We start from the raw sequence: 15,314 nt of genomic DNA, 5'->3' as shown, positions 1-15,314 counted from the left end.
AAAACCAACTATTATAATACCAGTTACATGAAGCTATACGGTCAGCCGTGCATCTAATCCTACCTTGTTTTCAAGGTTGACAGTGTCAATAAAAAATGTACACTATACACACGGCTAACCGTGCCGATAGTACTAGAATACATACATTAGAAATATGGAACTGATAATATAATCAATTTCAATAAAAATAAAACCTACTTAAATGACTAACATTCATATTTTTTTTCATTATTATTATCACAATAATAAATTCAGTTGTCCAAAAATATCATTTAAAATTATTGGTATAGATTTTTTTTTTCAATTTAAGCAGAAATTTAAATAGCATGATTAACACTTTTATTTGTAAACACCAACAAAAAATTAAATATTCGATGAGCACCATATTTATCTTACGTTGCCATTTTAAGTAGAATACAGAAGATGTTTCATTCAGCATTGACAATTATGAGAAGACAATATTAATTATAATTTATTTTAATACTTAAAATACTAATGTCAATACTGTACAATTAATATCAAAAGCAAATTGAAGTCTATTAACATTTTACAGTTTGTATTTAATTTAAGACACTTTAGCAAACTACAATTCAAAGAGGAATGTCTATATTATTTCATGACCGTGCCGATAGTCAATAGTATAGTTATAGTGGCTATCGGCCAATTCAATGTTTTCTATCGTCACGGTCAAATGCGTCTTGGAGTCGATACTATTTTAAGAATTTAATGGAAATTAAACTAGAATTCAAAGAGGAATTTCCACATGTTATTTCAAGGTATTGCCAGATCACAAGGTTTCTCAACTCTTGATATATGCATATGTGTATACAGTACATCAAAATGTCACTAGATGGAACTTTAAATATTTGTCACAAGGGCTCATTCAATATGTAGCTGCATTGTTCCACTAGTAATATCAAATACCCTGGATACTTTACATAAAGTAACCCTGGATATGTAAAACTACCCTGGATACTGTATTTAAATTAACCCAGTGAACTATAATGTAAATTGAACCTATAATACTACAGTAAAGCATGGATAAGAACCACCTAAATGTTGTGTGGATATAATAAAAACTTATCTTATACAAACTTAGAAGATATATAAATTCATTGTATATAATGGATACCATGAATGTGGCTACATAATCTGGATATGGGTATCCTGGATGCAGATATGTAAATTGGAAACGCTACAAAGTAATTTGTATTACCATAACAAGGATATATTTTACCTTAATATGGATATATTACACCAATGGCTATTTTGGACATGGATTGGACTTTTAACAAAACTTGGATATGGATACATATTATACCCATTGATATATTATTTATTATATATGTACCCTGGATATTGATATATACTCTGGATATTAATATATACCCTGGGTATTGATATACACCCTGGATATTGATATATACCCTGGATATTATTATATACCCTGGATATTGATATACACCCTAGATATTGATATACACCCTGGGTATTGATATATACCCTGGATATTTATATACAACCTGGGTATTGATATATACCCTGGATATTGATATATACCCTGGATATAGATATATACCCTCGATATTGATATATACCCTGGATATTGATATATACCCTGGGTATTGATATACACCCTGGATATTGATATATACCCTGGATATTGATATATACCCTGGATATTGATATACCCTGGATATTGATATATACCCTGGGTATTGATATATACCCTGGGTATTGATATATACCCTGGATATTGATATATACCCTGGATATTGATATATACCCTGGATATTGATATACCCTGGATATTGATACAGTATATACCCTGGATATTGATATATACCCTGGGTATTGATATATACCCTGGATATTAATATATACCCTGGGTATTGATATATACCCTGGATATTGATATATACCCTCGATATTATATATACCCTGGATATTGATATAATTATATGCCCTAGATATGGACACACATACGCCCAGGATATGGGAATACAAACTCATCGGGAAGGGAAAGAAGGAAAATGTACAATGTATCAATAGGTACACAAATGCCACTAAAGTCTACAGATATACATACACACCATGGGAATAGGTTACTCCCAAAATGTTCTCCTGAGTATTTGTATAAATCTTCCCTGAATCAATATCAAGCAGATGCTTCTTGCACCCATGGCGTAGTTGGTTAGCTACAACTGCTATCACAGATAAGGATTATGTAGGTCAATAATTAAACCAGTAGAAGTTGGCAGTCTTGTGCCTAGCATACCTGGAGTACTAAAATCACAATCATAAGTATTTAAATATTGATAATCACTTTTAAAAACTAAATTAACAACATCAACATTCACATTGAGAAACTAGACTAAACAATTTTAAAACATTTGAAAGAACAGATAATTGATATTAATAATATTTATAGGTATTGCAAATAAAAACAATAACAAGTTTTTGCAGTACATAACAGCATTTTTCTTGTTGTAACAGTTAAAAAAATAATTTTTTACTAATAATACTAAGTTGAATCAGTCTAGAATCTATTTCATAAAGATGTATTGTACCCTGAAAAAATATTTGTTGGATATGCCATTTGAATGTAACATAACAGTTATTCACTTTGACCACAAATTGTATCGAAAAAAAAAACTTTACCTAAAAAAACTGTAATTTAAAGCAAAAAATAGTCAAATTGACTGAAAGTCAATAAGTTTTTGGTTTGATTTAACTGTTTATTTTGTCTTTTTATACGTAAAAACAAAATTTTTTTAGTTTTTTCAACGAAAGTGTGAAATTGCTTATTCAAATTAATTTTTATTAATCTTAATTGTTCATGTTTTTTGGGGGACAATACATCTTTAATAAACAAGTTAGATTTTACGTTACTGCTAGATAAAGTAAAATAGCATTATTAATTATCTATTTATTTATTAATTAGTAAACACCGCAAAAAAGGTTTCATATCAATGTATCACGAATGAAATATGTTGTCCAAAGTTTACAGTAAAGGTGCAGAAACAATTCATACAAAGATTTCTATACATTAATAGTAACACTAGAATTGGTGGTAAAAAATAATAAATTTGAAATCGATGAGGATAAAACATCTATAAGTCGATGAATATACTTCATATAATATCAACATACTATAATATTCTGCTTGTAAAAAATTGAGTTAAAAATGTGACATGACTATTATTCTGTTTGAGGTAGTGTTTCAAGTTAAAAAGTAAAAATGCGGAGGGAGAAACAAGACAAAGATTTTGTAAATTCAATTGATTAATCAATTTAAATATATAAAAATAACATTTAACACATTTCATCATTACTAATATTTCTTATCAAAATGCTTCATAATATAAATATTCTATTATGGTAATTTTTAAGATATAAATAATTTCATAATTTTATCAATATTTTTAAATTTACAAACAAGCAAAAGTTTGTATTATAAATAATTTCATCTTTTCAAGTTTTATTTGTTATAGAAGATATTTCAGTTTGTGTTGACTGATCCTTTCATGCTACCCACTTCAAATCTCACACTTTCTAATCAGTTGAATATTTTGAAATTCAAATGATTATTTCAACAATCTATGGATTATCAACAGGTATGAATATCCATTTAATAATAGACATGTTACTTTAAAGGTGCACTATTAATTAATTTGATGTTTTTTTTATTTATTAAAACTGTAAATGACCAAACCCTCTCCTTATTCTGCATGCTCGGAAGGACAGACTCGAACAAATGGAACAACTATACCATGGCTCTGAAAAAACAATGGTTATATTTTTAAAAGAACCGCATTTAATAGCTCACTAATTTGGGTTAAAGTATATCTCCACCCAGGTTAAAAAATGGGTACCTGGTATGATCAAGACACAACTTTGCGCTGATTACTAGCTGCATGGGAGTATGTTTCCATGTGTTTGATCCAATAATGATTGAGTTAATAATATGTACAGGGCTTAGAGATTTCACAACATTATGTACTTTATAAATCCAGGGTATTATTATTATAATATCAGTATGCCACATAGTTTAGGTAATTCATATACAAATTAATTGCGTACATATTTAAAGGAATATCTCGATTGAAGGTAAAGATGGCCGATACAGACAAGAGGGAAACTGTATGGTGTGGATGGCACATGAGAGAGAAAAATGGCGAAACTGTTGACACTGAAAGTCTCAACATTGTTGGGTTTTGCCTGAATGTTTCTCTGTATAATGTGAATATACTGTAAATGATATTGACAATCCCTGGAGCAGCCCACCAACTAAGCAATCTCTGGTTTGTCCATGGGAATCATTTTTTATGTGTTTATCAAATTGGAATTTACAACCTAAAGAAACATGGTCTTGTTTTTTTTAAGGGACATATATGAACAGATTTGTTATCCTCTCTTTACATTTCCAAATAATAAATTCTCTATATGAAAATTGATTTATTTATATTCTACATTGATTGATTGTTATAATAAGACATAATCATCATGTTCACATAGGCAGAGCTCCTACATCTTTTTTTTTATCAATCGGTAACCTAAAGCCTGTTTTCCTGTCGACGTTATTCGACGCTATCATTAACAAAAATCGGCGATCTTCAATGTAAACATAGAAATTTTAACGATTTACAGGAAAGGGGACTTTTTTAACTAACGACGACAATACAAAATGTCGGCGATTTACAGGAAAAGGTGTAATAATCGACGGTAATCGACGCTGCAAGTCGCGATCGTTGACAATCGCAAGAGTTGAATCCAGTTCAACTCTAGCGATATCGCAACGCTAAAACGTAAGAACTGACCAATCATCATGGCGATACAGCACATGACGTCACATAATTGATGGCAAATTCTGCTGATTACATTTTATTTTTGTTGCATCGCGGCGTGGTCAAAGCTAGGCCTAGCCTTACCAAAGTTACTATAAAATGATGTTCCGGAAAATAGGCGCGTGGATATTAGGTAGGTCAAAGTCTTCAGCCTAGTCCAAAATACTATTTGGACTAGGATAGGCCTACTGAGAACGAAGAACCATCAGTATAGATATATTAGTATGCCTAGGCCCACGTCTCCTACACTGTGAGCCTACTGCTAGAGGCAGGGGGGAGTCCTCTATTCATTTTTGCGCGTTACGACGACGTCGAGAAAGAAAACAGGAGTTTCAACTCTAACGTTCAACGCTAGAAATCAAATGTTCGCGCTATCGTTAACATTTCAACTTGATCGTTTTCAAACGATCGTCGTTGAACTTTTAACGATTAACGATGATAGCGTCAACTAACGTCGACAGGAAAACAGGCTTTATGGGCACTATAGGAATGGACGGATCTAGCCTTGAGGTTGTTCCAGCCAAGTTGATGCCTTAAAAGGTTTAGTTTGTTATTGTAAGTCAAATATTAATACTCTAACTGATTGTATTGCCACAGACTCTCTTACTTACCCAAATAATGCACTTTCTCTTTAAAAACTTATACCTAAGAGCAATTCCAAATGCAATATTAGCTTGAGTTCCTAGGCCTGCAAATACATGCCACCATGCATGTAACTGAGTGACTGGAGCAACGTATACTGGTAAAGTGTCTCTTAGAGATCTATATGAGCAAAAAAAGATCTTTGTCACCATCATCAAACTAGTTTAATAAAAAAGTTTGATGTGCCTAAATATGGTAGTGGTATGACGTCATTGTGTCCATATATGGGCACATTATATTTTAAATGTGGAATATAGTAAATGGCACACACTAGAGTACACTAAAAAATAAATATTTATAACACCCTGTTTACTGATTTTTTTCACAGCGTTTAAAGACCAAAATGATTTAGGAAACCAGTGAGATTCTAGAATGTTGTTATACAATTCTTTGTGACTGTGATATATATGGTTATAAACACACATTATTATCTTAAATATAATGATTAACAGGTACCTGACATTTGGACAAAATATATTATCAATGTTCCAAATAATAAATCCTGTGCCATATATTACTGTAGAAAACAAAAATAAGCTCTTAGAAAATCCCTCATATCTAAAAATAAAAGAAAACGATGGCACGGTTAATGTTGTGTTCAGAAATTAAATATATATATTTCAGTCATATAGAAACAATTGGCAGGGGAACGATTGCATATAATATTAATAGTCATTCAAAAATAGAAATAAAAAAGTAGTACATATTCATATTTAATTTCCCATCAAAAGGTGGGAACGCATGGATCCTCCCCCGATTGGTGGTTTCCGGCACCTTTCAATTCACAGCATCTGAGTGGTTAATCACCGATATAGTTATTGCCATGCCCTCAAACCGGCTAAACATGTCTGTTTCCTTTATCTTATAAATATCTTTAATACAATAAATCCACACTCGCGACGCTTGTGTGTAGTTAGCTCTTAGCCTATAGCCTACAAGCATTTTTGGGAATATTTATTGCGTATCTGGAAGCGACAAATTATTAAATGCCGTTTGTTGATGTTTGCTTCTTAGCAGCAAAACTGTGCCACTAGCTTAGAGCTAGGCTTACTCCAAACAAGTCTATGTTATGCTTCGCTTCGGCCTAGCCTAGCTGAATTGCATGGTACGGTATATAAAACAAATATTTACTGGGCTAAAAAATATAGCCTAAGGTGATCTGGAGGCTATACTATATTCGAGATGGAGTCCCCATGCCCCTCAGCCCAGTAAATATTTGTATACTACTAAGTTATACACTTAGAGACAACGGCAACGAGAACGTATGGTTGGATATTCTCAAATACTATATATATCATATACAGTATTTATTGTATTATTACATCATATTGCAATAAAACATTATTCTGATAGTATTATCAATATCAAGTTTAGTACTCTCTTAAAGTTTTGTTATGTAGCTAAAACCTGTTTAATGAGCAGTCTAAAAATAAAGAAAACTGCAATATAAATCATTCACTTACTTGACGCAATATATCATACGCAGTAACAATCCAGTTACCAGGGTGCCATATGCTGCCTATGAACAAAAATATATATTAATTTATTCATTTAATAAGAATAATGAGCAGATAACACATCAAAGATAAATCCTAATCTAAACATGTCTTAAATAATAATAGTTTGTTTAGCTAACAACTAAATATTTTATCTATTTGATACTTTTGTAGATATTTTGTAGATATACCAATTTCAATGTCCAACCTCAAAAGAATGAAGGGAGTGAGTGACAGAAAGTAATCAAGCCCATTATTGTACAGGCCTGAGATGAAATTGATTCAATCTCATTTCTAACAATGCTTTGTCAGAGACCACTATACTATAATCATTAAGAAAATGTTTGTGAAATTTTAAGTATTCTTTGTATTGTAAAGTGCTATAAGTGATAGATTTTCTTTAACACTATTTTTAGTAGTAGCCTACTGAGTAGTTTAATTATTTTCCTAGGTACAAGGAAATTTGCATAATTATAGAGGGAGCTATGAAGCATGACAGAGCATTAATAGATAGCTATCTTCTATAGGCAGCTATTGTACATGGAAGAATGGTAGCAATGCTAGTACAAAAGCTGAACTACGGGTATTGTTTTACATGGATTCAAACACATTTAATGCCTTTTTTTCGTGATTGTGAAGTAGATTATTTGGAGGGTTTGTTTTAAAAATACAAGAGCGATTATTTAGAAGGTTAGGTTTTAGTTATTTAGAAGTATGTCTTTTCATTGTGACACAGCAAGTGTGAATATAAGGGGGTAAAATATACACTCTTGTATGTTTTATCTATAATTAATTATTTTCCTTACTTGATGGAATAATGGGTTAATAATTAAAAGATAACAGAATGTTGTAATAGCAGCATACAGACACAGGAATGCACCTAGTGGGTAATTATGACTATTTTCTGGTGAATTACTTTCAAGTCTGAAAAAACAACAATGATAATAATGATAAATAAAACAATAAATAACTACGTCTGTCGGTTGGTCGTTTGGTAAATACTAACTCAAATTTGTGCACGCGACTACAGCCAAGTATATGGCCTTGTTTTAATGATTGAAACATGAATAATAATCTGAATTATTTATTATTAGAAATACAAAACAAATAAAAATGAACACATTTAGGAGAAAAAAATTACAACAAAAAAAGTACAATACCACCAGACTAAATTAACCAAAATTCATATTGCATGTGATTGATGTGTAATATATAAGATTATTAATATTAATAAATTCACAGGCAGAGAAACTCTATACCTGCCAGTGATTGCTGAAAATTAATTAATTTAGAATCGTTGAATACGATTTAATCTATGACAAATAAAGAAAAATCGCTCCACCTAGATTTGAACCCGGATTACTCTGCATGAATGCAGACATCTTTCCATTAGACCAGTTTATGGTATGCTTTAATGTTATACCTTTCACTATTCTAATAGCAATACAATGTATGGTATCAATTGTATTGAAAGGAATAAATAATAAAGATACTGTCTAAAGGTCAATCCTTAGATACACTTAACTATAAAATATCATTGGAAGATTGGTTCAGCTGAAATAATATAAAATTAAACAAACGCGGTGAAACAGCAAATATGATCTGAGTCAGTGATAAAGGAACTGAAGTTAAAGTCCAATATTAAACTATTAAACACTTACAGACAATAAAGAAAGACGCATGTTCCATATATCATTGGTAACTCATCAAACAGCTGCAAATTAAACATAAATAATTAGTAACTAATTAATTAGAAGTGAAACTACATAAGACAGGTTTATAGAACTATTGTTTACAACAGGAAAACAATCTTGTTGTAATGGTAACTGCAATGAATATATTAGTACCTCCCACGATGCAACATTAACTACAGAAATGATTGGGAAATATATGTAACAGAAAATCTACTGTTGTAGTTTTATTCATTAATTAACACAAGCTTGTTCGTTGAGTAGTAACTGAATGTTTAAAATCATCAGTTAACAAAAATAATCAACAGAAAAAACAATACTCAGTGTTTAAAATCCTCAATCAAATATGTAAAAAATCAGATGTTCACTTAAGCTTGGTTCCTACTAGAGATGCAACACAAGGATGTAGACGAAATGCAAGTGAGTTGATCAATTACAGGCATCAGTTCGGCTGATTCATCGCTTGTGATTGGTCAAATCCTTTATGTCCTTGTGTCGCATCTCTAGTGGTAACCCCAGCAAATTAAGATGCTTATTGTCAACTTAGAACATAACTAGCGTATCAGATATTGATTTTGAAGCCATAAATCCATTTATTTTCTCCTGATGGGATATTTTAAAGATTCTTAGCTGGCCCTGTTTTTCATTTTATTTCAGGCACTCAATACAAAAATGATTTGTGTTTGCATTGTTTATAAATTGGTGTCCATTCTTGTTTCCCCTGTTTTTCAATTTATTACAGATTGAATTAAAATACACTCAATATGAAAATGACAATTACATTGTCATGGAAATTGAGTTTGAATTGGTTTTCATGTGTCCAGCCTTGTTTCCCTATTTTTAATTAATTTCAGATTGAATCAAAAGAAACCCAATACTGTATGAAGATGACAATAACATTGTCAAGGAAATTGCGTTTGCATCTTTTGACATTTGGGTCTATACTTGTTTTTATATCATTTTACATATTCCTGATTGTTGCCTTACACTGTACTTACCTGCATCTCATACAGAAGTGTCATATGAAAAAACCAAGAACCAACACCAACCACTAGAAAGTTTAAAAACAAAATTCATATAATTTTAAAATGTGAACGCTGGGAGTAGAGGCTAGATTTTGGGTGGAGAAGGTTCGTAAATATCAGGGTACTGTTTGGTTTTCATTATTATTTCATTTTTATTATTATTGTAAATTGTATATTTAGCATTGTGTGGTAATGTGGTTTTAATATATTTTTATGCAGAACACACCTTCACATCGAAATGTGCCACTGTTACAAAAGTGTATGTTTAAATATAATATATTATTATTAATACTATAAATTTATATAATCAATAATTTACATAATTATTCATTGCTTCATAAAATAAGGAAACACATTTAAGAATATTAAACTTAATGATCAGAACATTTCATGTACCTCATAAACTTTATAGGTCAACAATCTCTTTTCACTGTTTGACACCTTTGAAATACTGTTATTATAATATAATTGTAGTAAGTTTTCATGATAATAAAACAGACCTCAATGCTATCATAATACCTATTGTCTGCTTCACAATAAGTTTCAGTTTGTGGTCACAGCAGCGTAGATTAATGGAAAGATTGTAATACAATTGATCACAATATATTTAGTGTAATTAGAATTTACTTGATTGCATTCATGAACTATATACCACTAACTCAAAGTGCAAAAAGAAATTGACTATCCAAAAACAACTAGAGACCAAGTCTTATGATAACCATAGATAAATTAATAAACTACTAGAGAGTCAACTAGGCGATGTGAACAGGGAAGGAAGTAAAAATGGTCACACCTGTATAAAAAAAATTATTTGCTATATAAATATAATAACCTAAAATATTATTAGGAAGTACCCCATAATTTTTATCAGAAAAATCTCCACTAACGCACTCTGACTTGTACGTTATTTATATAACATACAGTGTAAACATAACATCTGCAAACAGGTTTGAAGGAAAATTGGACAAGTATTGATCAAATAAGGACTTTAATACCATTCTGGGCTTCGAAACATAATTGACTGTGGGTCAAAAAAGGCAAATATATACCCACCCACACACAATAAGTTTCAAGTGTAGGAATTAAATATGCATCCTCAGTATACCTCCTCCTTCCCACAATCCCATGCTTAACCCTGCCTTTTTTTGCATTACATTTTACAAATGCAATCCTAAAGGAGAATGAATACAATCATATTCCTATTTATATCGATTATTACCATTTAATATTTTACATTTTGTATACTAATTTAAATTTGTTGATCATGTAGTGTTTTAGATAATTGGAGCATGAACTAAAAATCTAATAAATAAAACAATCAAAGTGTATCAAGTACTCTTGTATTTATAATAACAATATTGATCTGTTAGTGTCAACACCATATTTGCTCAGTAAATGTATTTTTCATTGAACCATTGAGGAGTTGCTCTTAGATGACAAACTAAGCAAACACATTCTTTATTATGAAAACCAGAGGATGATGCTGATAATACTGTATAATAATGACTTAATTATTTTAGTTAAACTATGCTTTTTCATCAGCTTATACTATGATATACTAAGCAAATAGATAATGTTATATTATAATATTTGGCCTCCTATTATTAAAATAGTAAAACCAAGTATGTGCATTTCATGACTACAATACTGTACATGATAACATTCAAATAAAATTATAGTATAAACTTAAAGACACCTTTCCTACAATTTGTGACGTTTTGTAAAAATAATACATTACTTTAAAAACATTAAAACAGGTCATTCCTTGTCTTAAAAAAGTGGGTTAATTACAGAAGAAAAGCAGAAATATCAATCCGCGCGCAATGCATTTTGGGATTTATAGCGGGTAAAATTATCAAATGAACCTTTAAGACTACAGTATAAGCTCAGGTTTAAGTATAGGCTCATGTACAGGAATAATGTAATTGGAGGTATTAGAACAAATTTTGAACCAAGCAACTTGCTCTGTGGTAAAGCCTGTTTTCCTGTCGACGTTAAGTTACGTTGAGTTGCGTTGAGTTGACATATTCAACGATTTAACAGGAAAAGGGGGTAAAAATTAACGTTGAAAATCGTTAAAATCTTAAATCGTTAAAGTTGAACTCGGTTCAACTTTAACGATTACGATCGTTACGATCGTTAAAACTGACCAATCAAATGGTCCACAAATTACGTCATTGCAGTTTGTGAAAAAATAGGTACGCGCTGACAATTCTTGAATGTTTACAACGCGACGATGTTTTTCACCTTTTTTGTACACTTTTAAGGTCTGATGTTTAAAAAAAACAAGTGTAAGTTAAATTAAATTATAATATTAAACCAATTAAATTTAATGTTTGTCTTTAGTGTAAGCCTAGATTAAGATATCAACGAAAGCATGTCCTAGGCTGGGTTTAAGCATCAAAACCCGTAACTTTTTCAATTTTGACGCGGTCCCGGCTGCGCGTGGTCGGCATTAGTTTTGCAACACTTCACGTTCGCGTGTCCCAGCAACGCTCGAGAGAACCAAGAAACTGTGAACGATCGCCAGGGATGTAATTGTGCAGGGCGGAGCCGGGCGGGGCCGCCCTGCCTAAAAGCCTCCCGCCCAGTCTAAAGCTAATTTTACGGCCTTCCGCCCAGCGTCAGACGTACCTGTCCGCCCACCCTAAATTCCTTTTTTTTCCGCGAAATATCGGGCATATTCTAGCTCACATCGCACAATGCAGCTAGCCTTGCACAAAACACACAGCTTTGAAAATCAACCAAGCAGAACTGTCATGTACTTAATGCTGATTGGACGGTACGCTCAAGTTCCACTTGAGTGAACATCACAACCTAGCATGCAGCTTGCTAGCTTTGCATGCTGTGCGCGATTTTCTTATCTCCTCTGTATGAATGAATCATGGAGAATATTTAAAAAAACCGGCGAATTAAACTGTAGGCTAACCAACCGTTCCACGCCGACTGCTTTGTGGAGTAACTTCCCGACTACGTGTATTTATTAAAAAAAAACATTGAATTGAAACATACTATATATCTTGTACTGTTAATATTTTTTATTTTGTGAATTACATCATTAACGCGAGTATACTGTAGTATGGCTCGGATGATAGCCTAGATCATTCATCGCCCAGGCCGCAGACCTGGCGAAATGTACGTTCGTTCATGTAAGTACATCGTGATGTTTTTCTACGTGGTTGTTGTGCGGCATGAATATCAATAAGAGGTTTTTATCTTGGAAAATATTCTCGGCTAAATCGAACAAATTTATTTAATTCATGCAAGGTAACCACAAAGGCAGTTATGTTTAGGTCCAAATGGTAGGCCTACACTTACACTGTCAAAGCATGGAGGTAATAAACCGGGAGGTACGTATAATTACGTCCATGGTAAAAGTAATGTTTTGCTTTATTAAAATCATTCACCTGAACAATGATAATATTATTAATAAAAAAAAATGTAAAAAATTACACATATAAACCATCATTAAAATGAGTCTTATAAAGGTCAATATAGCAAATTTTTTCAGGGGCCTTCGGCCCCTGAATCCCGACCGAGGGCCCTTGGCGGCCCCCTGGCCCCCAGCCTAAGTTCCTCGCTTCGCTCGCAAGCTTAGTAAAAAACCACCCTCACAATTTTTTTTCCCACCCTCAACAATTCTTAGCTACAACCCTGGGCGTAAAAATTTGTAAATATTAGCGGTCCGACTCGATCATCGTCATCGCTAATTTATTTTCAACTTTAACGATTTTAAACTCAACGCAACTCAACGTATTTCAACGTCGACAGGAAAACAGGCTTAAGGCAACCCTCTCTTTTTATAGACTGTATCACAAGCTCAAGAAGTAAGGTTGAACATCTTGGAACGAAGCCAGAAGCAGAAATAGTTCAATGCAACCTTATGGGCTCAAGGAGATAGATTAGATACACAAGCCCCTTTGTAGTTTGCTGCTTTCCCGATAGCATACAGTAAGATCAAACTTACCAAGTAGTCCAAGAAATGCCATTATAAACCTTCGTTCCAGTCCATCCTTCAGAGCAAACCAAATCCCAAAAGCAGGAGGAATTATCATAAACACATTACTCACTGTATTCCCTAAAATAAGATGTAAAGACGCATTTGTTATTATTTCCTATCTGCTTGGTTGACAGTGCGTCTGATGTAGTGTAAACAGGCATTTATACCTGCTTGGTTGACAGTGCATCTGATGTAGTGCAAACAGGCATTTATATGCTGCATTTTGTTGACAACGCCTTCTATTTCCTAAATTTAACCATGGAGGTCTATGATTTAACAACAATCAATACTGTATGATTTTAACTTTTTTTTTTTATAATTACTCAGTTGTTTATGTTTAGTTCACTTCACACATTACATGTTTGTCTTTAGGGTTACGGTTAGTTTCCAAAAAATGGGTGCTAGTGGGAAAGTGCACAAGCGCCAATTTTTTGGCTGGTACTTATCCATTTGTCTAGTTTTTATCATTACTGTATCGTCATATTAATTATTATTTGGCCAATGTTAAATAAAACTTCCTAAATAAAAATTATGAAAACATGAATTTATATTATAATATAATTGTTGAAGAAACAAGTTTTATTATAGCCCGCTACGCTATTTACATTATTATTAAAAAACATTAAGAGGCTGTTTGAAACTTGTTTTAGATAGATCTATTTTTAAAAAGAGTTATCAAATCGTATTATTACAATGCGTGTACTACACATTATCAAAAGCAACGGTTCAGCTGCGCCGTTCCCTCCTCCAGGCACGCACACCACTGGTAAATTCGATACCACACTTGCTGCGCTTGTGTACTGTACTTATCCCTAGACATACTATAGAGAGACCTAGCTAGTCATACTACCGAAATGTACTCACATAACTCTGCAATGTAGATGGTTTGTACATAATTTCGTTCACACCAGTCTAGCGTAGACGTTGGTTCTCCCCAAATGCCAACAGTTTCAACCGGTGCCATGTTAACTTGTTTATTAGAGGATGGGAGGGAACCACACTGCCACTATTCGGTGCTTGCTGGGGGGATGTAAACACAGACAGTAAAAATTCGCGAAAGCAACATCTCAATCGCAGCGTTCATGAGTCAATCGCGTTATATGTACACCAAACGCGTTTCCCCTCAACGTTGAAATTTAATACATTTAATATTTATATTAAAAGAATGATTATAAAATAAACCATTGGAATTTAATTTCAAACATAAAGAGTAAAAATCACGTCTAACTAGTTCAATAAATGTGACAAAACAAATGTTACAAAAACAGAAATATCCTACGAGTTCAATTTGTTTCAAGAAAAGCGGAATAGGAACACAGATTGAAAATTTTTATATTTTTAATTGATTTTGGATATGGCTACAACAAAATATTCATAACAAAATTAAATGAACTAAAGTGTGTGATTAAACGAGAAATAGTCGGTGAGATGTTTCACAGAAATTAAATTGAAGATAATGAGTAGGGCCTACCCGGCCTTTCATTTGCCCGTTTCATGGGGGACATCAAGAGTACCAGCTTGTTTTTATAATTTCTCCCATCTAAGTATAATTTCAGTAGCCTTAATGGCTTGCAGACATTTCACTTTAATAGAAAAAAAAAATTTTAGTGCAT

At 32.4% G+C, this 15,314-nt stretch overlaps 1 protein-coding gene across 1 annotated transcript; it reads right to left on the bottom strand.

Annotated features, from left to right (window-relative positions):
- Positions 1–3,195: 3,195 nt before the first annotated feature.
- LOC140049584 (alkaline ceramidase 3-like) lies at positions 3,196–14,762 on the bottom strand. Its single transcript, XM_072094495.1, has 9 exons — positions 14,566–14,762; positions 13,669–13,779; positions 9,675–9,727; positions 8,647–8,699; positions 7,792–7,909; positions 6,953–7,008; positions 5,946–6,047; positions 5,459–5,609; positions 3,196–3,779 (listed from the first exon to the last, which is right to left on the bottom strand). Exons 1-9 carry the CDS (start codon positions 14,663–14,665, stop codon positions 3,723–3,725), a joined length of 801 nt encoding a protein of 266 aa, XP_071950596.1. The 5' UTR covers positions 14,666–14,762; the 3' UTR covers positions 3,196–3,722.
- Between the last annotated feature and the right edge of the window lie 552 nt (positions 14,763–15,314).

The sequence above is a fragment of the Antedon mediterranea genome, chromosome 5 (genome assembly GCF_964355755.1).
Source record: "Antedon mediterranea chromosome 5, ecAntMedi1.1, whole genome shotgun sequence".
Taxonomy (NCBI): Eukaryota; Metazoa; Echinodermata; class Crinoidea; order Comatulida; family Antedonidae; genus Antedon; species Antedon mediterranea.
The sequence above is the reverse complement of the archived record's forward strand: the minus strand, read 5'-3'. Positions and strand labels throughout refer to the sequence as shown.